Consider the following 27,429-nt stretch of genomic DNA (forward strand, 5'->3'; position numbering starts at 1 on the left):
TTGCCTTTGTACGGTGCCCTGAACACGAGTCACCTCTACCGGTGCCCATGTACGGTGCTCTGAACACGAGTCATTCTACCGCTGCCCTTGTACGGTGTCCTGATTACGAGTCACTTCTACTGTCACCCTCCACGGTGCCTTGAATACGATTCACTTTGATCGACAGCCTCGTACGATACCATGAACAAGAATCATTTTTACCGTCACCCTGGTAACGTCATTGAAGATTAGAAAACTTCCGAATATTCTTTATAGAACAAGATAATAATGAATATTTTGTACGGCTTGGCCGTCCGTATATAAAGTACCACTTTTTGTGTTTTGTGAAGGATATGCGATTCGTTCCTTTCTATTTCCTTTAGTTTAGAAGGTATCACTAACGAGCATATTTCGATACAATGGGAAGACCTAACATTACCTTAATCTAACATTGGTGTACCTTGTGATTTTAAGTCGGTAGTTGAATTAAAATCGGTCAGCAAAGATAAGATTTAGAAGTATCCGATGAGTGCGGCCTATAGTTATTGAGATATCGCGCGTGGAACCCAGAGATGCGTAGTTGTACTAGATACGCACGTGTTTGCCGTCGGACGGCGGATATCTCCCGTCGGCTAAGAATTCCTAGTGGTTTTGTTTTGTGTATTCATTTAATTATTAATTGGAATTACCACCACCATTTGTGCCTCTTGTGGAATATGTCACCTACGAAAACGTAAGAAGGTGTGTAACATAAATACTATATTCTATTATCATTCGATTAATTAAACTGTCAAATGCGGATTCGTCACCCGATAAGGATAAACGATCAGTCAAATTAGTAGAAGCTCTGAAAATGGTCGCTTTTAATCCACGAGGTAATGCGAGTAGTGCAATATTGTCGCGTTCCGTCGGCTGCCTATTTGCTTCCGTTAGGTTCCGTTTATCGTGCCTGATTATTGCTTTTGTATCTGTATATTTCTATTTGTAATTGGCTTCACATGTTTGCTAGTTTCTGGGTATAAGAGATCAAGATTTAGTATTTTTTTAAAAGTAATAATTATAATTATTAATAATTGTATTATATATTATGTTCTATCCTCGCACCTATCACCTCTCCTAGATATCCAGGTGGAAACGGGTAATAGAAATCGTATTTTGTATTTTCTTTTTGTATCACCCTGTATATAAATTTTCCTTTATGATCAGAGAAAAATTTATTGATATGGGGTGATTTTTATTATAAATAGAAGATTTTCTTTTGACAACATTCTGTATATACATTTTCCTTGCTCAAGAAAATAGTTGCCAATCTTTATTGGTTTGAAGCCATTTTCTCTTTACATTGTAGATTTTCTTTTGTTAGCACCCGGTATATAATTTTCCAGTGATGTCACGCGAAAACAGGGTGTAATTTGGTATTTTCTAGTGTTATCCTTTGAAATTTGATAGCTGTTTGCATGTCGTGGCTATGCAGGTGATAAACATGTTTTAAAATGACGTCACGTGATCTGTAGGAATTAAACCTGCAAATTCTGAAGCTGTATTTTATGTAATTTGTTAATAAAGAAATGTTAAAAGCAATGGTAATGTCTTATGTCTTGTACACCCCTCCTTTCTATCATTTCAGGTATAGGTCAGAACAGGTGAGTATTTCTTAGTTAGTGTTATGATCGGGTCTGAGAGAGACGACACTTGGAAATATCTATACAAATCCTTATAAGGAATGTCCTTATAAGGAGTTCTCCCACTCGGGGGATGATCCCCCACCGTAAAAATTGTTGATATGCCTAAGAATCCTGGGGATGAAGCGTAGAGACATCGTAGCTGTAGGATGGGCCGGGAGCAATGGACACATCGAAGCAGTCCTTAGACTGTCTAACGACACGCGCCAAAAAATTTAAAAATCTGATTCCTCCCTGTCCTTTCTTCTATCTTCTCCTATTCTCTACTCTATTCCCTGTTCTCTTCTTTCTATCTTCTCCTATACTTCTTCTTCCTTCTTCTTCTGTTCTCCGTTTCTCCACTTGCTTGCTTTCTGATTTTTCATATTGCCTTCACTTGTATTTCAATTTCTCTTATATTTCGTTGCAATTTATATATGCAACCCAACTTACACTTGATATTTTTATATTTGAGAAAAATGCCTTTTACACCTGAGATTCGATCCGTGTCTGCTAGCATGCCAGCAGGTGCACGTCTCCACTCGACCACCGAGTGTTTTTATTATTGTTATTTGATTCTACTATTTATGTTTCTACTTTAATCATGTTTTTAAAAACAATAACACAATTCAAGCAAAAATCAAACAATCACAAACGTTTAGTTTTATGTTGTTAACATATTCACTTATAACAAGTTTAAAAGATAATAATGAGAATAAAACTTTGTGATACTATGTTGTTCACTGGGCTGTTGAAAAAGAACTATGCGCAAAATATATCCCCCCATAACAACACAGTATCACAGCTCTGGAATATTTTATCACGAAAGTACATGTTAGAGGAATTCGAATATAAATATGTAAGTAACACACTTTATTGTTTCAGCATTTATATCCTTTTTGTACCAGAAACAAACATGGTTCCTATCCATGACAAAATAAATAATTGAATTGTATTGAATAATAAATCCGATAGCCATTTGTCGTCGTCGTAAGATATTCGAGGGCTAACCATAAAAATGGCACAAAAATTGGTGAACGAAAAGATTTTGGATTCTGATAGATTTTAATTTTACGTCGATTATTAAAGTAAATTTGTTTGCTAACAGTGACCGTTATGGCCCTATTTGCAATATACTTCGCATAATAATGTAGTCAGGTTCCGACGGCATGCACATTTTTGATTAAAATTGCTAATAGGGCCTAAACGGTCTATACTAGCAAGAATTATTACATAAATGATCGATATAGAATTAAAGTATCTAACAGGTTCCGAAAACAGATTAGGAAAATTCCAACATAAAAAAGAGAAATGTTTTGCCTTTTTTATGACAAAATCTTTTTTCACCAAATGCCACTTATGAAATACTTGGAATTTTGCAATTCTGTTTTCGGATTTTGATAGATATAATTTAATTCTATATCGACTATTTAAGTAATTATTTTCTTAACATTGACCCTTTAGGATCTATTTGCAATTTTAATTAAAAATATGTTTTTTACATGCCAATAGGGCCTTAATCTACAAGTGTGTTACTGGTTTCCGATTTAGAATTTTATCTAGGGTTTCATTAGGGTGCCATCTTGAAAAGAATTTTTCAAGCACTAAGAATATGATTTTCTATCTTTTCTAGCCTTCTTAGTTGTCGAGATAATTACAATTTTAATCTTCTATATTAGACTATTCCGACGACATGCAAATGTTTCATTGAAATTCCTAATAGGGCCTAAACGGTTACCGTTAGCTAAAAAGTTACTTAAATAATCGATGTAGAATTAAATTATCTATCACAAGTCGAAAACAGAATTTTAAAATTCCAACTTTTAATCAACACCGGCAATCCAATCTTCAATTTCTTGAATACTATAAACCAGAATGAAAAACAAAATAGTAAAATATAAAAGATTATAAATTGCCCAAATATAACATACGTTCTTGGAACTTTAGTCCACTTGACACATCCATCTTCAGTAATCAAAACATCATCCTCAATACGCACTCCGCTAATACCACGGAACCCTTCCAGTTGGTCCTAATGGATAAACTTACCCACTGCTTCGTCCAAAAACTGGAAAATAGTTAATTTTATAATCTTGTATCTAAATATGTTCGTTAGCGATATCTTCTAAACTAAAGGAGATAGAGAGGATCGAATGGTATATCCTTAACCTACGAAAAATTCTCTATAAGATAGGCTACTTAAATTAGAGATATAAGCAATTTAAAAAAATAGGTTATAAGAAAAAATCATGCAAAGAGGGGGGTCTTCTCATTGTATCTAAATATGTTCGATAGCGATATCTTCTAAACTAAAGGAGATAGAGAGGATCGAATGGTATATCCTTAACCTACGAAAAATTCTCTATAAGATAGGCTACTTAAATTAGAGATATAAGCAATTTAAAAAAAATAGGTTATAAGAAAAAATCATGCAAAGAGGGGGGTCTTCTCATTGTATCTAAATATGTTCGATAGCAATATCTTCTAAACTAAAGGAGATAGAGAGGATCGAATGGTATATCCTTAACCTACGAAAAATTCTCTATAAGATAGGCTACTTAAATTAGAGATATAAGCAATTTAAAAAAAAATAGGTTATAAGAAAAAATCATGCAAAGACGGGGGTCTTCTCATTGTATCTAAATATGTTCGTTAGCGATATCTTCTAAACTAAAGGAGATAGAGAGGATCGAATCGTATATCCTTAAGCTACGAAAAATTCTCTATAAGATAGGCTACTTAAATTAGAGATATAAGCAATTTAGAAAAATAGATTATAAGAAAAAATCATGCAAAGAGGGGGGTCTTCTCATTGTATCTAAATATGTTCGTTAGCGATATCTTCTAAACTAAAGGAGATAGAGAGGATCGAAGGGTATATCCTTAACCTACGAAAAATTCTCTATAAGATAGGCTACTTAAATTAGAGATATAAGCAATTAAAAAAAATAGGTTATAAGAAAAAATCATGCAAAGAGGGGGGTCTTCTCATTGTATCTAAATATGTTCGTTAGCGATATCTTCTAAACTAAAGGAGATAGAGAGGATCGAAGGGTATATCCTTAACCTACGAAAAATTCTCTATAAGATAGGCTACTTAAATTAGAGATATAAGCAATTAAAAAATAGGTTATAAGAAAAATCATGCAAAGAGGGGGTCTTCTCATTGTATCTAAATATGTTCGTTAGCGATATCTTCTAAACTAAAGGAGATAGAGAGGATCGAAGGGTATATCCTTAACCTACGAAAAATTCTCTATAAGATAGGCTACTTAAATTAGAGATATAAGCAATTAAAAAATAGGTTATAAGAAAAATCATGCAAAGAGGGGGTCTTCTCATTGTATCTAAATATGTTCGATAGCGATATCTTCTAAACTAAAGGAGATAGAGAGGATCGAATCGTATATCCTTAACCTACGAAAAATTCTCTATAAGATAGGCTACTTAAATTAGAGATATAAGCAATTTAAAAAAATAGGTTATAAGAAAAAATCATGCAAAGAGGGGGGTCTTCTCATTGTATCTAAATATGTTCGTTAGCGATATCTTCTAAACTAAAGGAGATAGAGAGGATCGAATTGTATATCCATAAGCTACGAAAAATTCTCTATAAGATAAGCTACTTAAATTAGAGATATAAGCAATTTAAAAAAAATAGGTTATAAGAAAAAATCATGCAAAGAGGGGGGTCATGTCATTGTATCTAAATATGTTCGTTAGCGATATCTTCTAAACTAAAGGAGATAGAGAGGATCGAATCGTATATCCTTAAGCTACGAAAAATTCTCTATAAGATAGGCTACTTAAATTAGAGATATAAGCAATTTAAAAAAATAGGTTATAAGAAAAAATCATGCAAATCTTTACTTTTACCGCTCTTTACTTTTACCGCTAGTTTCGTACGGTGCCCTGAACACGAGTCGCTTCTATCAACACCTTGCTAAGGTATACCGAATGAGGCTCAACTATACAATTGCGATTAATTGAAATCTAACGAAAGAAACAGGGAAAAATCAACGTTCTTCACATATTCAAGTCAATAAACTTTAATAGTGCATATCTTTTAAACTAAAAGCGATAGCGACCAACGGATTGAAATTTATAAGATTTGAAAATTTTCCATTTGATGATATTTAAAATATTTTAATTTCGTGGAGGAAAAGGTCCAAAAACGTGACTAAAAGTGCTAAAAATTGGAATCTTTTGTTGGTTTTTTTGAATTGCCAATATCTTCAACACTTAAAATTTTGTCTAAGCAGGGCACGCGACTATTTGTGTCACAGGTAGGTAGGTAGTAGGTACGTGATAAATAGAAAACTTGTTTATAAACAGCACATGTAAATTTGACCAAAAAATATAATTTAAATATAAACTTACCGGGGTACAGCTTATTGGACAGCCGAGTAGAACGAGTGGTGTAACTAAAAGAAAACATAAATTAAAACAACAATATTTCATACAATTTAATTTCGTTATAATTAACAATCAACACAAAATAAACAATCTGTGCTGTTTAGTTAAAAGATACTTACACGAGCCTGATGGTTCTTTCATAATGATGAGAATCAATATGTGGCGATATACCTATATATATCCGATTAATTTAGCAACCGACACCAAACACAACGCCGAGTGAAGAATGTTATCAAATCCACTATCCCGTGACTTGTAATATACATAGCAAACGCGAACAAATATCGGCATTTACAAACATTAAACAAATTACTATAGTCGAAAAGTACAAATAAATAGTCAATTGATCTTCGAGTATAACACAAATTTGGAATATTGAACTTCGAATAAACGATATAAGTCTCTCAAAACACGACTGCATGCCGAAACTGCGTAAACAACGACGGGACAGTATATGATAAGAAAGCAAGAGGTGCATAAAGCAGGCGCGTCGTCGGCACATTACCTGTGATTTAAACTAAAGAAGACTTCGCTGCATGCAGCAAGTTGATGTGGCGCTAGGAGACAGCGCGCGGTACACATGCGTTAAAAACGTTGTTTACATCGAATCACAGATAACAGCATTGTATTCAAAACAATTCTCATGCCCACGTTTGTCGATAAATATAAAAATAAGTCGTATAACTCGATTTTGTAATGTTTCTCAAATCCTTCTCGGTGAGTGCTATGACTGCCATCTAGGCATAGCAGTTATAAAACAATTGAATGCGCACATAACCTCGTGACTCGTGTTGTCTTGCACGCACGTGTTTTAGAAGATCAACAAATTTAAACCAAATTAAAATGTATTTGATGTATTACTTGGACGAAAGCGGCAATCGCTGTTACACGTTGAAGGTGATTATTGAAGTCTTCCTTACGCTACTCTTAACAGTTTGTATAAATTCGGTAACCATGTAGACTGAGCACTGAAGCTAGAATGCTTTTTATTGTTGCTATGGCTATTGAAATTATTATACATACATGTTCTGCTTGGCTTAATTTGTGGTCATTGAATAGTCTGTATTTATTGTTTTAGAAAAATGGGCCTGATGGAAAGCCAACATTATCTGCTCATCCTGGTATGTTTGTCTTTTCAAATTATTACGATATAATACTTACAAAACAATTTTTTTAGCACGTTTCTCACCTGAAGATAAGTACTCGCGGGAGCGAATAACCATCAAGAAACGTTTCGGCATTCTAATGACTCAAAAACCCGAAGTTGTTTATTAGAACCATGTATTATATTGCTTATTTTATAAGAATTAAACTTAAATTCCCTTTTACACATTCTCAATCTAGAATATATGTTTGTAATTCAACTTAATGTTCAAATTGAAGGTAATAATAAATGCGTTGATATAACGATGAATTTACATTTATTGCTATACAATAATATATGTTCTGACTATGTTATTTTTTGTTTGGAGTATTAGTGGTATTACAATGTTATATTTACAGATTTATTGTAATCATCAAATATTTGTCACTAACCATATCAATGTAACTACTAAACCACGCAGTAAAAAGCTATCATTCTCAGTATGTACAATCATGGACATAGTTTCATTAAATTTATATTAGTTAATGTTAACTCACTTCTCAAGTGTTTTTGGAGTAAGTAACATTGATACCACACACACTTTTGAAATGGTAGAGTAGTAGTTTCATCATTGTAAAGTTTTTTTTTATATATAACAATTCTAAACATACGTTCTTGTAAAAGCAGTAAAAGTACAATTAACTTTTATATAAAGAAATTGTATAGGTAGATTTGAGACTTGACTATGTCTTTGGATTCGGTTGAAAATATTCATCTAACAAATAAATCGTTGTGTCTTATATGGTAATGGAAATTTGTTTAAAACTAGTTATAAAAATACTAATGAGAGCTAAATTTGTACCATTTCTCTATGCATCTTATGAACATAGAGCAAAGGCACAAACATGTATAAATTAGACCGACTAAAAGATCACCTAATAAGAAGTAAAATACTTGTTAATGATAAACAATTAAAGGGCATGCCATCGTTTGATTTTTCATTGTAGTCGACTTGTGCTTTTTGATGCTTGACCATTTTGATTGATTTCGATGACGGGACGAACGGCAGTCACGGAATATTCTTTCACAACGGAGAAGAAATCGATTCGTTCGTCCAATTATTAATTGACGCAACCTTTCTTCGGAAGGAGGTTCATCTAAAACCGCTGCTTCATCACCGCTTTTATTTATGCGTATAATCCGAGTCGATGAATTTTGGCAGACAAAAAGTTGTGTAGTATAAATACTATTGGCTTGGGACATCCGTCCATGTCCAGTTCCTGCAACACAATGAATGTAATCCAGGTTTTAGAAAAATTGTTAATATAAGTTAGCTTACAATGTCGCTATCCTCTCCACCGAAATCCAAAAATAACATTCGCCTTCCATCGTCCGACGAGTTCCGTAATCGGTCGAACGGGAATCTCCAAAGCGTCCTGGAGCCAGTTCCGGCTTCGAGAAGTGTGAATCCATTTTCATAATGAATAACTAATTGCGCCGGCCTTCCCTTCCACGAGCATCCTGCAACAAGCATACGCAACACGTTAGCAACTCTCACAGCACAATCGTTAACAAGCTTAATTCGAATGTTGATTCGTTTCCAGCTTGTGTGATTCCATTGGCAGTCGCCATAATTCCAAAACGACCACTATTGATACATTAATGTCTAATAATAGTCAGCAACAGCAACGTTTATTATGACACTTTGTGTTGGTATATTAGAGAAGATTACTTGAAACTGAGCGTAATTGAACGCTTGGATTAGCCTCATGTTGAACACATGTAAACGGAATTCGTACATGGATTTTTGAAAGCAAAGCTTTAAAATATTGCTACTCACTGCAAACGAGTTCGCGTTGCGTAACGGCGCTGGCGTGACTTCCGTTGACCAAAGCTTTCGCCCATCCGGCCAAATCCCGATGCGTTTCCGCCCGCAAGCTGTGCGTTATCACGCCGTCGGCAGTGGCGCAGCGTATGCTGAACTCTGGCAAATCCGCCCGTTTGCCGGAGCCGACTAATCGCGTCGCAATCAGTGAGTACGCCTCGGCGGGCGCTCGCCACGCATCCCCCGACCAGGGTGCGCTTTCATACAATCGTAACTCGCTGTCGGTGACGGCGCCAAAGATCGAATGCCATCTGTCCATATCTTCACTGCTCTCCGAACTGGACATGTTGTTCTGTAAAAGATCAAATTTATTTGAGTGGGCAGTACAAGGTAATTACTTTATTCACAAAATTTGATTTGATAAAATAAAATCAAACAGAAACAGTATTTTCGCAACCTTTGGGACCCTTTTTTTATTTCTTTGACCCTTTCTGATTTTTAAATTAATTTATTCTGGATTCCTTTATATTTGATCATCTTTAAGAAGTGATACAAACCTCTAAGCGTGGCCTGCGCACCAGCCATCCGATATGTCGAAGGTCGGGAATAGCCCTCGCTGCTTCATGTAGGGCTGCTGTCGTGAGTCCTGCTAACGCCGAATGCAGCGTGTTGAACCACGCGGTTGCCTCGCCCGGATCAGCCGCTCGCAGGACGCAGCTATGCACCGCGTCCGGTGAATGCAGCTCCAGCACTCGACCTTCTGTAACACACAAAAAACAAAACGTCATCAATCACCCTTAATCAAGTGGCTAACATTGGTGATGGCTCATCGCTCGCCCGCGCCGACACGACCACCCCGCTCCCGATTAGTTAACTTAAGCGCTTTTGCCATCGCGCACTAAAATGGCAACTTTGTGTTTGCGTTGTAAAACTAAAATCTAATAAAAATGCGTCCAGCTGTTACGTCTAGTATGGATGGACGACGGAATGACGCAACGCGAAAAAATTGCGAAATTAATTACGAAAACTTTCAAGGATTCATTTCGTTTAATACAGTTGTATAAGAGTTGTAAGGCTTTGTAGGACAACGCCGACCGCCAGCGAGCGCTGACAAAAAAAGACAAGCCTGATGGTGGGCGAGACAAAATGGGCGAAGGCATCAAGCGGAAGTGATTTTTATGAAGTCGCCCAACTTTCTTTATCATTATGTTTGTTTCCGCCGGCGCAACTTTTTATGTGACTTTTATGGTGGAAATAAAAGTTGAGGTTTTGTCTAAAAATTTTCTCATTAAATACTGGAAACCCAGCGGTAAAATAAGCTTTAAAAATAGACAATGTGCAATATTTCAGTTTGATATCAATAACGTATTGATTAGTTTGATTATTGAATTGGTGTTAAAGTTGTTGCTTAAATACCCATTCAGTAAAACCAAAATAACCAATAACCGTAGTGTTTTCGAGTATGGGCTTGGATCAACTTTTCATTTGCGGTATGAAAACATTTATGAAATCCTTACTCGATGTAATTGTGCCCAGCTGTGATGGCTACGATAGTTTCCGCTAGCTTAATTCAATCGAATCATACCCTCGGGTGTACACACAAGCGTGAGGCACAATGCTAGCGATATCGGAATCAATATCAACCGGCTCAGGTATTGTATCAAAACACCGGTGCGAGATGTAAGTAAGTGGTATTAGCGAGCGAAAACGAGTAAACCAATCGTACGAAAGCAATCACACTAAAATACCGAGCGTCGCGCACTCGTCTCACGAGCGTAATTTAATTGCGCCCTTTCATACCGCTCTTGCCAATCTAGCGTGCGCTCTTGTCAAGTAATTTTTGAGGTGAGCGGTCTGACATTGCGCGCAAAGGTTCGTCCTGCATGCGCTGGAAATAATCGCGATAATGTACGTAGAATGCGCTGCCTGCTGGATGGAATGGATTCTTTCGATATTATGCTGCATTGGAGTTTGCATTAACGAAATTCTTTGAAGAGAGATTACCACATTATTTCATGCCGCTTGAATGCATCCGTTATAAAGCTATAATCCAATTTCAGCGCTCACACAAAAGAATAGTGGTTTGTTGAAATACATTGAGTGTGCCACAAAAATATGTAGCTAATGCGAGACGTAATAAGATTTCATAATTCAGCGCGATGGCAGCGCCGAAGACAAGATATAATATCGCGAGTCAAAGGCCAAATTAAATCCCATCCGGCTTCTGTTGGCAAGCAAAAGAAGAGCGTTCGCTCGTCGCGTTTTATCCGGTCCAATAACTCCGCAGATGCTCTTTTACAAATACAAAGAACGTCTTTTTAAATTTGGGCACCGAAATTTCGCGCAGTCTTGCGCCGCCGTCGCCTTCTCATTTGATGGATTCGACAAACTTTTAATTGGCTTTCCATCCGCTCATTCTTCGTCCTGTCACTTTGTCCGTTTGCACCATTCGTGTGTGTCACCCATTGCGATATCTCTATGACGTTTTTTCCTTTTGCATTCTCAGCTCTCGCGCACTGATGGCGGTTTTTTCCCTCGCGCGCTACTCGTGTGCGTTTGTCACACACTGCCAGGGCACGGCACGTTCCTTTTTGCAGCTGACGATAAATCACCTCGGGACCAGTGTCGGCCTCGGCGGCCTGCGACAATTAAAACAATGGTGTGCCGCGCATTCGGTGGAAGCAAACTGCCGACAACGGCGTGCGGCGTGCAAAAGGCCCCGGAAACGCCGTGATGCCAAACGACGTTTTTTTTCTCGTTGCGTACAACCTCCTCCAGTTTTCCCGCCTCCATAACCAACATTAATCATTCCATTTTCCTGGTCGCCGTTTGGGGATAAGAGGGGTGGAGACGAAATCCATAAGTATCACTGTCGGGAGTCCGCAAAGGTTAAAAACAGTGTCACCTGCTTAATAACGCCGGTTGGCCGCACCAACCAATGTGTTCGTTCTAAATTGAGTTGTTTTTCCCGTTCATAATATAGTTATCCTGGGATTTGGTGTGTTCGCGATGCGGTGCCGCGCACTCATAAGTCGTACGAACCGCGCGGATATGTTTTACAGCCCGCTTGACACGAAAACCCAACGTACGTGACTGACAAGATTTTCTTGCAGCGCTTGTGATTTCTTGCCGCTCTCGGCTGTTGTCAACAAATCGGCGCGCATTACGCCACCCGCGCACGCCGTCGGTATCATTTTAGATTGAGCGACATACGAACATGACGACATGTGATGATATAAGAGGACGAGACGGGATCACATTGCTTTTTCTCGACCGCGTCGATTTGTATTATCAATTTAGCGATCCGGCAAACTATGATATTTTATCCTAAAAGAGGAACGCAAAACTGGCATTGACCGGAAATTACTTAGCGTCAAACTTTGATAGACTTCAAGTGCCTATCAGACGGACAGAATGTGAAAAGCTTCGACATCTATGACGAGATTATACACTTTGACGTACTTTTCATACTTTGCACATGAATTTGAATTATTAAAAGCCTACACCTGCATTCGAAGCGAACGCGCAAACTTTGCTCTGCGTTGCTTTTAATGGCTTTTTGTAAATCAAATACGTATTAAAGTAAGTCATGCGTCTGCGGAGTTTCGGAGTTTAGGCGAGACCGGGCTGTGAGAGCAAAACTAAATTTTCCAATCTCTTCCGCACCGACGCATTTGCTATTTAAGTTTTTGTTTGAATTTTAATCGTGCGCGCGCGCACCGACGACGTTTTCCATAAATTCCATAGTTTATACACGAATTTCAGGTGCATTCAGCGTTAATATGCAAAACGTACCAAATATATCGCAACAATATTTGCACGCCGGATGAGCTCGAATATTACTTGATGCATTTTGAAGTAGCCAGATAGTCGCTGTGCAACATGGACTCATACATACGGTCACAAACAAAATGTTAATTACGAAACTATCTCTGAATGCGTCGGGAACTTTCCCAAACGGAAAATCTAAACACAAAGCATGCATAGTGCAATAGTAATCCTGTTACATGTAAACAAATTCTGCGTAATTCGCGTTCCTTTGAAATATGTCACACGATTTCTTAGGTTTCCCTTTGTTCCGCGTGCCTTTTTAATTCATTCGTCTTTAAATTAACTAAATGCACCGTGGGGAAAACTGGGACAACCGGCTGGTTAAGTCATTGCCTCCGACACAACATAAAGACCCAATTGAAACGCGTAATTGTCTTTCCAGCCACGGTTCTTCTTCGGTCTAAGCGAACATTATTTTAAACAAAGTTGTAATCGTGCTAAGTGGCCAGAAGCTTTACGTTGGCATTTTCGGTGTCGTCCTCTCCGCAGGGCGAGTGTGACCCAGGAAACAGAAAAGAAAACAAATAACGAACGCCATTGTCTCACGGGCGTCGTGTCCCATTATATTGCGTTTGGCGTCGGGCGAGCGAAACAAGAAAAATTATTTTACATTTCCTACAGCCAACTCGCCTGCCTTTGTACCGAAGCGACAAGGTGAAGAAGACACTGGCGTTGTTTCAGCGCCGGCCGCCCACGGAATTTAATCTTAATTAACATTGCAAACAATGAGCGGGCGCTGGCAGGCGGAGAAAAGAAATAACGAAGTCGGCGCGCACAAAAAACACGAAACAATTAAGCGTTATATTTAACACGAAGGACCCGTAGACATAACCATTGCCGCTGTTCTTGGAGTAGCCGGGGTTGGTTGCCTAGAAGCGGCAAATTTCTTCAGCTCACTGCGACTGCTCTTGTTTTTCAGCGGGATGAAATCCGCGTGAATATTCAGACGAGCAGTCAAATCGCCAACAAGGCGCGTTTAAAACCTTTAAAGCAGGATAAACGAAGCGGAACGTTGCAATATGTGTGTTGCATATTTATAAAATGGCGTCCGGGGGAAAGTTGCTCGTCGGCGCCGCGTTTGTTGCGAGGATTTTTCCAAAGAGGCCCCTTCTGCCCGGATGTGAAGATATAAGAAGAGGCTAGGATTATGCGCCGCGCCGAGATTAGGCCCTTATCGAAGCGGATATTAAAAGAAAATTTCGTATTCCGCACGCAAAAGAGGTTTCGGGTTTAATGCCACCTACGCTAAACGCCTCCATGCATGAAACATGAAAAAATGCGAATATCGTTTGAACGCCGACGAAATAATGTTCAACCACATTCTGACATATTAATCTGGTGTGCGGCCCACATGAATATTTAGCGGTGGAGTGAGAAAATCGAATTCCTTCCGAAAGCGGAATTTCTAATGACATTTTAAATATTGTACCAAATGATAACGAATAAGTTTTCAGCGTTAAAAACTACTGTAACTTTGCGAATATTTAAACTTACTTACACATTTAATACACTCGTTACGAGTTCAGCTCGTGGGGTTTAAACAGACACATTGTCAAAACGTAACCGGAAGCCGAGTGCGTCTGTGCATTTTAAAAGTTTAAAGCACCAACTTTACAACTTTCAAACTTTATCTATCTCAATAAAGTTTTCCAGCTACCTTGCGCCGACGAATGCGTTGTGCGTGGGTGTGGTGAATTAATTAAACAATTAATTACCCCGCTAAAAACGCGCAAGTTAATCACACTCACGGGGCGTGCATTGAATAAGTGCCAGTTTTACACGTCGCGTTTAGATGTAATAATGCGGTACAATATTGCATAGTGCAATTAGAATTGGCGCGTGGCGAATCAATCACATTTGTATATCGGTGCGGTTTGTGGTATGCGTGGAACGCATTATGCAAACCGAGCGACTGCTAACGCCACACCGGTTGCCGCCGCTCGCGCGACGTGAATTACGGTAGCGGTGATAATAATGCATTAGTCATGCGGGGATCGATGCCACAATAAATCTTTTACCACTATAATTTGTTGCATGCTTTTATGGTGTTGGTAAACTACTTTTCAGTGCCTTGACTGTGTAATCGCTCCCTCAATCGGAGGCAATATATTTATGTGTTTGTTTTCGAATTATAGCTTTGCACCCTAAGTTTTAACTACCATCGCATCAAAATTTCCCTGAAATTTACGCATTTAAACCGCTGAAATTTGTATTTGACAGCTATGCAAGACATCCTCCTCCATTAGGAGCATCTCTTCGCTTGTTTGTCGGATATACCTAAAAGCGCGTTATTTCGCGTCGCATCGCGGCCTGAACGTCGAAGAACACGACGGCACACGCATAATGGAACAAAACTTTACACACGATAATGTATTGTGTTCGGATCGATGCGCAGCGCGCTTTCTCGCTGTCGAAACCTGAACGTTAACGTAACGTAAAGCGGTTCGCGGGCGGAGCTCGACGGGAGAGAAAAGCGTCGTGTGTGCACGAAGCGAGCGATTCGCTCGCATTCAGGCGAAATTTGTGCGCGAAGAGCGGCAGACTTGTACGCGCCGGCGGAAAACTCCCGAGCACAGCGATATATGGGTTACATGCATTCACATATTACACGACGCGGCCGTCCTTCTAGGTATGGATTTCTATAGACGACTCCGCAAGAGCGCCGGAGGAGAATGTATGGAAATGGAGCAAATTTGTGAAGGCATAAAGTCTCGAAAGCGTCGTCACCAGCACACTTTTCGCTTTAGCGAGCCTGCGAAGGCGTCGGGCGCACAGGCCGAGGCGTATATTTTCCCTTAATTTCCCATAAGTTTAGCTTTATAGCTTGTGTGGTCTTATTGCAAAACATCGACGGACTTTTGCAAAGTGTGGAAAATTGTCAGAATCAATACCGGCAAATCCTTGCTAAAGACGACAAACGACTGTAGAACTAAATTTACGAATGTTTGCCAGTAAGCTCTGTATGAAATTGTCCAACAGTCCTTTCCATATTGTCACATAACTCGCGCTCATAATAAATATATGTATTCGAAGAAGACGAAAAGCCAGGCAATGAGAGCAACAACGCGACGACACAATCCTGCGCACCATGTGTAAATGTGTATGTGTGGGTATATGCGGGGGAGTTCGCCTCGAGTGCAACTTTTACAAGTGTCAAGCAGGAGAGAGTTCGGAGTCACGAAGCGCTCCCGCGCCCGCTGAAAGCACCCGGCGCGGCATGCCGCGTGCATTTCGCGACACACTTGTTATCGATCCGCCCTTCGTCCTCTCTTGGCGGGCGAGTCGCGTTGTAGAGCGTCGAGAAAACAGATACACGCGTTCGACGCGCTCGCCTCTAACCTGGCTGGCTGGCGTTCGCACGAACGGTGCGCGACATTAAAATTCATATGCGAATTGAATATGTAAAATGCGCTTATACTCGCGAGTCGGCCCTGGGATGTGTGCTCTAGTTGTTAGCGCACACTCGACTAATTAAACTTTTACGAGTTTTGCCCTTTTTTGTCGGGCACGCTTGGCAAACAAAGTTTTTTTGTTGTCATTTTAAGCTTATCACAAAATTCGAAAATTAATTTGCATGTAATGTACAGTGGTACGGAAAGAAAAATTGAAATTGATATAAGTAGAAGAAAGTGAAGCGTGTATTTTCGATATTGCGAACGCATTCGAACTTTTTGAGAGGCACTTCAATCTCGAGCAAGTTGAATAAATTTTACATTGTTAACTCGAAATATACATCTCATCTCAGAAGAGGGTACTACTATTTTATGCATTCCGATGTGCAAACTCTTGCCGTGAATTCTCCCCTATGAATTTCGCATTGAGAAAAGAACAATTGACTGATTTCCAAGAAAGTTGAAAGATTTCGCAGTTAATAATAATCTCAGTAGAAAAATGTTTTCTATGAAATAAAATCAATATAAGGGCACAAGTAGTAATTTTGTCTTAAATATTTGCTCAAGCTCGGCGAGATTCAATTCCGAACTGCTTTTATAGTCCCCCGCAGCAGCGTAAAAATAAAGTAAATATAGATATAAAAACCACTCACCGGGATCGGGATATCGAAAATTGCGAGCCAAGTGACACAGCTGCAGCGGCAGATATCGCGTGTCGGCCCTCTGGGGCGATCGGACCGCCGGCGGCGCACAGGACAAGAACCCACGCTGCAGCTCCCAGCCGACCTCGGAGATGATACTCGCCTTGCGAAAGTATGGCGTCACTTCCCTCAGGTATTTCACTGCAAAATTCAAAACAGAAATCAGTTACGACCATCGTATATCCTAACCGCACACACATTCATATCATAATAGACACACAGCACACAAGAACGCGTAGGGTGTGCGCTTCAATTTGTTGTTCGCACAGGCACTCTATTCGATAAACTTATCAGCCGCCATTAGGTGACCTGGCGCGGTGCAGCACAACGCCTGCTTTACACCCATACACACACAGGCATTTACGTCCCATAATTGATCTGCCATCATGTCGGCCCTTTTGGCGTCGCTCGCTACATAATGTGCTTCTCAACTCAAGTTCGGATATGTCCGAAACCTGAGGGAAACCCCCCAAAGAGTAGCCGGGCACAAGGATCAAGAACCGAAAGCAATCAATTAACACGCTCTCCTTGTACCTACCAGACGACAACGGTCTAGAGGACGAAACAGTATTGAAACGTTATGTTAAAACATGCAAAAAGCACACGACGCGTACTCACGCAAAGTTCCCTCTCACACCTCTCTACCTAACACCAGATTGGGTCTTCGAAGAGAAGTTACCTTCCACATCAGTGGATGTCTTACTTCGCCAACCCTATTATAGTTGGAAATGGCGTTGGCGTCGGAAACATTAGATGAATCCTTCTTACGAATTTATTTTAATTAAGAAATACTTCCTCGCCCATTACCATTACGGACTGAGGAGGAAGGCGACTATAATTGAGATTAATAACCGAAATTCCAGCGCCCGGCACTAACCTCTCTCTAAATATATATTAAGTTGTGTGGAAGAGCTTTTGGGGCCGCTAGATGGAAAATATTACGTTAGAATGTTTTAATTTCGAAGGATCTTTATTTAAGCATCAGAAAACAAGGCTGTGCTTTTATTGGGAGAAATAATTCGGAAACAATAAAGCGGCTTAAAGCAGGATATACTTGACAACTAGGAGAAATATATATTTTGAACAAATTTGTTTTAATTTTCACAAAACAATTATGTCATATGTATACAATCGACCTGTGGTGCCACTGCTGTTTGGGCAAGAGTATGGCTGCCGGCTGTTCTTAATTTGAATGCGCCAAAACAGAAAGGCTTTCTGCTCGAGGTATAATTAATAGTAAACTTTACGTTTTGTCTCTTCATGGCTTTGCAGCGTCGGCAGTCGAAGAGCTAGAGCTAGAACAAACCGTCTCGTTGTCTCGTCGGATAATAAACGATTATATTTTACATAATCTCCATTGTTATCTCTCGGTCGTACCTCTTGTTTGTTTACACACGGATGTGTCTCGCTGTCTGTTGTTGTCGTCGCTCGCGAAGCGTCTCATATCTGTGCGGAGTTAGTTAGCTGGCTCGTCATGCCGCGATGGCATGATGGACCAAGATATACGCACTCGGGATAGCAAAAGAGACCCCATTACTAATTTAGTTTTAGTTTAGTGTTATGAAATCCGTCCGTTTCCCATCTCGTAATTTACCCGGCTTCAGCTGGTGTGGATGGATGCGAAGGCAATTTCAAAACAAACGACGTCAAATGTGTTTTCTTTTGTTTTATAGGCATAACTACCACTCAAAAAGGACGCCGGGGACGAGCCGGAGCGGAAAGCAGGCAACGCGGTCACTAAAACATGAAGGCATAAAAAGGTACTCGGCGAATGATGTGTGTGAGCGGAGACGGAGGCCCGAAGGACGAAGGAATGAAATAGTTTCGGGTTTCCGTTTTCGGTTCGCGACGCAAGTTCTGATCCGTAGGTCGGCGTGGCGCGCGGCTCTTTCATTCCATTTCCCCATTCGACCGCGCGCGCGTTCCGGTTTAATGTTTGTGTTTATTGAGTGTGTAAATTTCCTCTTTTTAACCGACCTGCTCGTGGGTCGTTTGGCGCTACTTGAAAAGACTGATAACCACCCCACGTTTGCTGCCCCCACCTCCATCTCTCGCACACATTGGTGCCGACGTAAACCTTTGCCGCTTCTCCGTCGGCGCGAAACGACAAGTGATCGCATGTTTGCGAAGTACAAACGACGTGTCGGTCGTTCGGTGTGTTTGAACAATGTCGGCAAACGCCGTACGAACGGAATGAACGTTGAAAATTGAAATTCGAGTTTGTTGCGTCGCCTACCATGCCACTGCCGCTGCCGCCGAACCAAACGTCCTCGGGTTTTCGGTTTGCGAATAATCTTCGACTTTAGGTTCCCATTATGCGGTTTGTCGCACACACAAAGCGCGCGCTCACTTGGCTGCTCCCCGGGATAGTTTATGCACCAAACTCCCGCTTGCCGAACGGATGGGAATAATATGCGGCGGTGCCACATCCACTTGCTCGTGGCTTTCATCGTTCGCTGCTTCCGCACATTTCTAGCTTTTCTGTATTTTACACGTTGTTTCGACAGATTTAAATATATCCATGCAGCAGAGTGCACCACCCCAACACTGTCCATCAAACTTACTAAATTAATTAACTGCAATTTTTCACAAATTGATTTCGTATAATTTAAAATTCAAACTTTACTTTCCCGAAACTGTTTCTTAATTTATTCAAGCTTGCTCAGATTCACTAGCGTCGTTAAAAGTTTCACTTCAAAAAGTCAAAGTTGTCGTGCCACGGGCAATTACTAAATTGTGTCGTCATAATATAAAGTGCGGTTAAAGTTTTAGTACTAGTTATTTTACTTTTTTTCATTATCCACCATACTTTTACTTCACTGGCTATGCAATGAAAATTCTTGTTTCAGAAATGTTATTTTTTGTTATTTAATGTTTACGATTGTGACGCATGTTTTACGCCCCGAGTGTATTCCTAGAAAAGTAAATCGACTATTTGCTGATAGCTGTCGACCGTGGTCAATCACTTTGACGGCAAGTTAATTTATTAAACTCCACCCTTCGACGCAGGCACTTCAGTTTGTAGTCGGTCGAATTCGACAGGACAGGCGCCACTCGTACGCGATGTACGCGCTCGCTCGCCGAACAACATACATTCCTCATCGTCTCTATGTCGTGTCCTCGTAGTCCTTGTGTATTGGACCGCTCACGAGTGTATTTCGGCATCCTGTTGAACGTTAATTAATCACGGCAATTTTTGTTGTTTGTGTCGCGTAACACCCACACACAACAAAAGTATCGAACAATGTGTGGGCGCGCGCGGCGCTGTTCTGATGATATTTAAACATTAGGGAAGAATCGTGTTTTCCGAGCTTGAGCATTTCCCATTTGGCGCCACTTCATTATATTCAATTTCCCGCGCGCTCACGCCGGACTAATAACGGCGCCGAACAACAAAACGCGTAATAGGTTTACCGTGAAAAAAATGTGTGCAAGCGTTTTACACGATCTCGTTGCACGTCCGCGAATGGAACGTGAAATGTGCAAAAAGTATGAAAAGCGATGCACGATGAGTGCTGTAATTCAAACGAAACGGAATTATTTTCGAGTTTTTTTTTTGCGCGCGCACAAGCCCGAACACCGGTTTTATTTGTTGTGTGTATCCACGGCGATGAGGGCTGGATGTTTAGGAATGAATTATTATGTCGCATTGTGGGCTGGATGCTGGTTAATTTGGGCATTCTCGATGGGGAAACATTTCCACGTATTTGTATACGTTCGTGGGTAGATAGCGAGTTTATTTATATTTCACAGAACATTACGTTTTTGCAAATTTGTGTTTTCAAATAAAGATAATTTGATAATCAATGAAATAAATATCATAAATATCTATTACATAAAATATTTGCAGCTTACACAATAGAATTAAATGTCACGTGCGAGTGATGACTGTAATGGTTGTACTTCCTGGTATCTATGCTAGACTGAAACTTATTCTATGAATAGAAGTATCTATTTCATTGCTATGCATGTAATATCGCGCGATACGAACATAAATGGTAATTAAAACGACGTCGAATTCGATTGCGATGGCGTGCGCGCGCGATGAAGCATTATCTTCCATGCCATTATGCCCGGACCCACCGACTCGCATGCGAAAGCTCATTAAGCTCATTAAACGTTGACAACAATGAGCTCACAATGAGCCCGCGCGTATTCACCAACGCGCAAGCGCACGCATCGTATTCGTTTTGATGTGATGTTAACGCGTTCGACTTTTTAATTATATTGTCATTATAACCTAGCCTTTTTTCTGTTCGCTGTGTAATGAGTAACATTTATGGCATATTTATAGTATAGCTACAGCTTTATGTGTGAAAAAACTTAGATTGCTAGTGTAGATAGATAATGAAGCTATTATTAAGTGCTAAAACACATTTCTGTCCGGTTAGTATAATAGTGTATGATTTATTATTTATACAACGGAATGTATGCTAACATCGTATTAAAATTTTAATACCAAATTTACTCTGATGTGTTTACTGATAGTTAATGGTTCGTTTGAATAGCAGATAAATCTATTATTTCAAATGACATGTGTTTAACGTTCACATATTTAGTTGTACAAAGGATATGCTGATCTGTTTTTGGTTAAATAGAGAGTATTACTAAATAAATAGCTGAAAAAGTAATATTAACATGCTGTAAAACTGGTGGATTTGCGCATTTTTCATTTTGCAAAACATTGAAACAAAATCAAACCAACAAAAATGTGTTTCATTTTGGTAGCGAATAAATCACAAGTTTGGTAGTATTTTACTTCGTGGAAACCATAACCACATCGAAAAGTTGTGCACGCAAATGCAAAAATGCAATAAATCTATCACCGTTCATAATGTGCGAATTTTCCAACCAATAGCAGAAACAACGGATACTTTAAAATTAATATCTTTTGTGGCTGTCGGATACAGTCAACTAGCAAACTTTTCACTACTGATTTTGTTTTTGTTGTATTGTATGACTTTCAGATGTAATTTGCTAATACGCATACTGATATTACACGTTTACATAATTAGCATACTCTAGAAACTTGACGAATTAATCGAAAGTAAGTCTTGTACTTGATTGCGCACATTGAATCCCCAAAACTTTTAAAATCTTACAAAATTAATTTGCTACGTTCAAAACGAGATAAAATCTAACTTTATCTCAAATCGCGCGGATAGCAGAGATAAAGTAAAGTAAAAAGTGGAGTAAAAGTGGAATCATCGTCGCCGCCGAGGGAAAGTAAGTAGAACGACGCTATGTATACGCGGCCGAGTTGTGCAAACCGGGGCGCAAAAAAAGAAAATTAAACGCAAACGCGCAAAGTTGCCGACCGAGACGCGCCGCGCCGTGTGAAAGGAGCGTGACGAGGGACCGCAGGATTTTTCCATGCGATCGCGTTACGACTGCGGTTAACCCTGAAACGCCGGCGCACGTCTCAAATTTATTAATACTCATGTCACGATTACCACCAGAGGCCGAGAGAACTGTGTCCGTGGAGCTTTTGCCAGGCATCGCAACATTGCTTTGAGCAATTTTGATAATATGTAGTGGATGTGTGTCAATGTGTCTGTGGATGAGTAGAGAGGAATTTGAAAAGTTTTCTTTTCTGGTTGCGGATGCAGAGACACAACTGCAGCACGATTTACTATATGGTGGAGGCGCCAGCGCCATAGACGCTATTATTAAATGCGTGACTCGTCCGTACTCACGACTCAACATTCTTCTTATTCTCTATTGGCTCAATATTTTCATTTTTATCATTTTTCACGTGTTTACGGATAAATGATGTAGTTATAGACGCAGTTTCTAGTTAAAGGCTAAGTAAAATTAATAAAACAAATATTTTTACTGTTTTACTACCTTAGAAGTGAAAATTTATAATTGAAAATATTAAAAAGCAAATTTTGCATGACGTGGTAATAAAATACCGATTTTCGAGTGATTTATAAAAAATCTAACCGTAAATAATTATTGATAAATGAGAATAAATCCAATGCAGTTGCAAATAGTTGCCAAAAAACATAGACGTTGAAAAATAAAAGCACAACTCATGCGTACAGCGAGTTGTTAATCAATTGCAAATGTACAAACGCTAAAAATGCTAAAAAATGCACACACTTGCGCACTACACGTAAAAAAATAACGATAAAAACCATGCGTATTGATATATTCCGGCTGAGCGTTTGTATGGGCGGAGTGGGCGTGCGTGGCAGCCAGATTTAAACATTTGAACGCTTCGAACATTTGGAAACGTTCGAACACTGGAAGCGTTCACAGCGGCGGAGCCAATTTGTCATATTTGCACTGACAATGAGTTTGTGGAAATTGTATGTGGAGATTTACATGCCCGCAGGACGAACGCGACAGGACGCGCGCCCGCCGAAAAAGGGGAAGCGAGAGGACGCGCGCTTGTTCACTTTGCAACGGCTCGCCGACCCTTTTCGATATGTGTGTGGCTGTAGGTATAGTGCGACGCATTGTGGAGTGGTGCCGAGTCACATCTGCATATGAAAATATGAAAATGTATAAATCACAAATTAATAATAAAACGCCACCGGCCCGGGTTTATTTATGCGCGCTTGCAATGCTGATAATTTAGTAGAAATTTCTAATACATAAACATAATAATATAATTTAAGTGAAAACAAATTGTGCATGTGATTATGCATTAAGTTAGATTAGATGCGGCGTATATCTTGCCGAATGTCGTGCATAAATCTTTCTAACTATTATTGTTATCCATTCGTCACGACCAACGGCATCAGTCATTACGCATTCGGGCGATTTGTGCGTATCGCAAACGGGCAGCATATTTACGTCAAGTTTCAACCAGGCGCATCGCTGATATGCAACAGAAATTGCATCAACATGATAAGCGTAATTCACTTTCCATATCAATGTCCTAATTGAAATTCTGCGGCGTTAAAGATAACATATGATCAATGTATATTACAAACAAAATACTGATGAATTATTTCATACAGCAATTGATAAAAAATAATTTTTCTGAACTAAAACCGTTAGAATCCAACGAATTGTAGATTATGAAAAATTGGAATATTCCCTATTAGATTAGAATATAAAATAATTTAATATCCTAAGGTAAAAAGGCGAAAAATGAAATTAAAAATGCTAAAAAGTGAAATTTTAATTCATAAGAAAAAATGGCAAAGTACTGTTTTCGTCTGATTCTCTCGCAGTGCAATGTTCTGAAGGTTTCACTACTACCGCGAGTGAAATGCACACATGATTTTTTTAATTTATGATATTGTCCGGTGTTATCACAATAATGGCAATTGAATGCAAGCTATTTTACTAAAATTGCGCATTAAATATGCATTGAAATTTATATGATATGTGAGGGTACGCGGGGATAATGGCAATTTCCAGGCGTGAAATGTGTGAAATATATCCGCGGCAAGTTTAGCTTTTTACCCTTTTAGCTTCTTAAGCTGCTTTTGTGAAGTGCGTCGATGTATCACGAAAGGGGTTCATTGCCGGTGGCGGCTATCGCATTAAATATTACGCACTCCTCCGCCATTCGGGACGATCCCTGAGAATCGGGGAACTTGTTGTGTGCAGGTACGCGTCGTTTGCATAAAAGGGCGTGGCGAAATCAGGTCGCAAACACCACCGGATACATTTTTAATAATGAAGCATGCGAGTCGCATACACAAGTGTCCAATTTCGGAAAATCCTAGACACTTCCGAAACATCTTGCGCTGCTGTCAAGAGTACCCTAACATTTGCGTTTAATACCTTCACAGGCAGCCAATCAGCATGACAATTCATAACTTGACGAAGAACACGCCAAGAGAGAATGACGAAAAGGAAGGGTGGAAAGTGTGCCGGAATTATGTACGAGCGTAAAATTCAAACACAACTGATTTAACCCACTTTCGTCGCGCGTCGAAAGTCCCGAAAACTTTTCGTCCTAATGCGTCCGCGTTTACGTCGACGCCGTGAACGTGCGAAGCGTCGTACTTCAACGTAAGTGTTTCTTGTCACACTACGCTCGTACCTTTCGTCATGACTTTCCCCTTTGGCGCTGCGCGACACTTTTCTTATACCCAACAAGCAACACAAGAAGGTATTGTTATAATTACTTAAAGGGGAGTGCTTCGTCCGTGCGTGTGCGTGGTAATTACCGCTTGTTTTTCACAAGTATTTCACTTGTACCGGTGTTTTGCTTGTTGTTTTTTGCTGCGATTTAATTGCTTAATTAGTGCGACGACGATCTCGCGCCTTGATTAATACACCCATCGGTGGGTGCCGATAAGAGTTTTAATCGAGCGGAACGCAATCCGCCTGGACGACTTGATTAATGTGTCACGTGTGACGCGGCGTCTTATAAGCGATATGTAAATATCCAACGCTTGATATTCAATTTTTAGCATTTTATTGGCGAGATATTTACTGGATGAAAAATACTCGCGTGTCGTTCGCATGCGAATATATTGTTTCGATATGTCACTTACGAGCCGGATGTACGAGGCAGTGCCCCGAATGGGGGATATATGAACCCAAATATATATTTAAATTGCGCGCGGCAGCACATTTGTGTTTCTGAAGGAAGGGAAGAAATTGCATGGTTCCTGCATACAGATGTCTCCTTGTCCCGGACAGAATATTTGATATGAAATAGGATGGTGCGCACAGGCGAATTTATCTTCTTCGTGCACCAGCGTCGAGCCGTGCATCATATTCGTGAGTCGTTGCAAATGATGCATCATTACATCGAAATATATTTCTATAAATAGATCGTATGCATTTCTTACCGTGCATTCAATTATTTCGGTTTAGTCGGCGCCATGTTTGATTTATTGCACTGGCAGCCATTTTGTCTTGATTCACACCCGTGACTTGTTGAATCCGTGCAAAGCTGACAGTTTACTATATTTATAAGTTCGGGGAGCTAAGCAGGCTAAGAAGTTCGCGTGGAGATTTAGAAAAAAAGGTCCACAAAGCTGCCATCTTTGCAAATAGGCGCCCGCCACCGTTGGCCGGAAACTGCAAGACCGCAGGAACGATTCGACCCCAATATGGCGATCCCCGGCTGGCTGGCTTATAAAAAGGTTTTCGTGGCGCTTAAGTGATTTAGAGCTTCGGCTCGCAAATATTTCTCTTCTCTTTGCTAATATTACAAATGGGATTGCGTCCGGGCCCAAAAGAAATGTATCTCTAGGATCTTGCATCGAATTTAGTTGTGGGTATTTTTCGGAACTATCACGGAAATAAATCAATTAATTTTAATCTCGGATTACCGCCGTGATGTTCATTGTAATTTCGAGCGTGTGATAGATAGTGTAGTGTATTTTATATTTTCGTAGGGCACGAGCGTATTCAATCAATTTTATGTAGTTTATGTTGGACTTAATGTCGGGGCGCTGGATTGGCGTCCGGATTCGGTTCGTTAAGTCGCGCGAAGAAGACGCCACGTCTCCTAGTAAACTGCTAAGACGGGTGTAATGGCACCTCTCGCCGGGCGACATTATCGATTAGCAATGAGATAGCACCTTGTCGCCGGCGACACGAGCGGCAGTTAATTAATGCGATAAATCGCGACTACCCAGCGACGAGATGAAGATTACATTCAGCACCGAGAGAAAATAGTGCAATTAAAATTCGTACCAAATGAGCAATCGAATGCTACAACTCGCAATTTAATTTCCAGCGGTGTTCTCTCATCATCATTAAAATATATAAAGAGCAATCATTAAATTCAAATAAATGCAAAATATATTTCAATTATTTGAAATTGAAGATATTTTATTAAAAAAATTAAAAATTGCAGTTTATAGGTGAACAGAAAAATATACTCGGACGGCAAACTATAAATTAGAAAGAGCACGCGGCTCGACCATCGATATCACGAGTCACACCCTTTTATAAAGCCAACCGACCCCAAAGCCCTGAGGGACGGCCAGGACGCGTCGCCAACGATGATGCCCCCCTTGCGCCCAGGCACATCGAGCGCTCGTGCCACCACCCGAGGCGAGAAAGACCGACGGACGAAGACGAGGAAGAAATACCGATGGCAGTTTACATTGTAAGAGATCCGGTCTGCCGCAGCGCGATACGACCGCAACGGGGACGCGCGCGTCCTGGAAGAAAAATAACGCGCTACTTCCAACCTAAAAGCCCATTTTCTGTAAGTATACACGCACGCACACATCGGACTCGAATGAGACAAGCGTCGCAAACAGTCGCCGGGCATCAGTAAAATCGACAAAACTTCCAACAATCGACATTCGAGTCGCACTTTCGGACAACGAGCATTTATGCCGAATAGTTGGAATTTTGTACACTCCCAGCTACTGCCAAGGGGCCTTTGCAAATTCGATGGCTTAAGCTTAAACTTACACTTGGTCCGCCATGTTTTGTGCCCAACTTTACTAATGAAATTTACTAACTGTAACTGTATTTAATTTGTTAACACTCTGTGATGACCGCTGGGCAAACGTGTGGCATGGTAAGCAAGGCAATTCAATAGAATTGTTCGAACTCAATATTTCACACAAATTTCAATTATAAATGGTTTTGAGGTTCAAGA

General features: G+C 40.0%; 2 protein-coding genes and 1 long non-coding RNA gene across 4 annotated transcripts in view; 1 reads left to right on the forward strand and 2 right to left on the reverse strand.

Annotated features, from left to right (window-relative positions):
- Positions 1-2,686: 2,686 nt before the first annotated feature.
- Positions 2,687-6,647, reverse strand: LOC135793322 (uncharacterized). 2 transcript variants are annotated; one of them, XR_010548606.1, is made up of 4 exons: positions 6,562-6,647; positions 6,021-6,064; positions 3,572-3,708; positions 2,687-3,503 (listed from the first exon to the last, which is right to left on the reverse strand). It is a non-coding gene; the product is annotated as an uncharacterized lncRNA (long non-coding RNA). The 2 variants fall into 2 exon arrangements; XR_010548607.1 differs by lacking the exon at positions 6,562-6,647 and adding an exon at positions 6,176-6,550.
- Positions 6,648-6,792: 145 nt separating this feature from the next.
- Positions 6,793-7,463, forward strand: Nop10 (Nop10 ribonucleoprotein). Its single transcript, XM_065304236.1, has 3 exons — positions 6,793-6,953; positions 7,135-7,177; positions 7,234-7,463. The coding sequence occupies exons 1-3, from the start codon at positions 6,900-6,902 to the stop codon at positions 7,329-7,331; spliced, it is 195 nt and encodes a 64-aa protein (XP_065160308.1). The 5' UTR covers positions 6,793-6,899; the 3' UTR covers positions 7,332-7,463.
- Positions 7,461-27,429, reverse strand: part of Syn1 (Syntrophin-like 1) — a 45,520-nt gene continuing 25,551 nt past the window's right edge. Inside the window, exons 2-6 of the mRNA XM_065304232.1 lie at positions 16,842-17,030; positions 9,523-9,725; positions 8,981-9,317; positions 8,480-8,661; positions 7,461-8,420 (exon numbers count right to left, since the gene is read on the reverse strand). Coding sequence (XP_065160304.1) covers positions 8,328-8,420; positions 8,480-8,661; positions 8,981-9,317; positions 9,523-9,725; positions 16,842-17,030 — 1,004 coding nt within the window. The 3' untranslated portion in view covers positions 7,461-8,327. The remainder of the gene's footprint in view (positions 8,421-8,479; positions 8,662-8,980; positions 9,318-9,522; positions 9,726-16,841; positions 17,031-27,429) is intronic.

The sequence above is a fragment of the Atheta coriaria genome, unplaced genomic scaffold (genome assembly GCF_025399875.1).
Source record: "Atheta coriaria isolate IRGN ID8LTWV9N9 unplaced genomic scaffold, Caltech_Dcor_3.1 hic_scaffold_6_pilon, whole genome shotgun sequence".
Lineage (NCBI taxonomy): Eukaryota > Metazoa > Arthropoda > Insecta > Coleoptera > Staphylinidae > Dalotia > Dalotia coriaria.

Coding starts and splice junctions, on each gene's coding strand:
- Nop10 (XM_065304236.1), top strand. CDS start 6,900: ATGTATTTGATGTATTACTTGGACGAAAGCGGCAATCGCTGTTACACG. Junction 6,954..7,134: donor ATCGCTGTTACACGTTGAAG/GTGATTATTGAA, acceptor TTATTGTTTTAG/AAAAATGGGCCTGATGGAAA. Junction 7,178..7,233: donor AACATTATCTGCTCATCCTG/GTATGTTTGTCT, acceptor CAATTTTTTTAG/CACGTTTCTCACCTGAAGAT.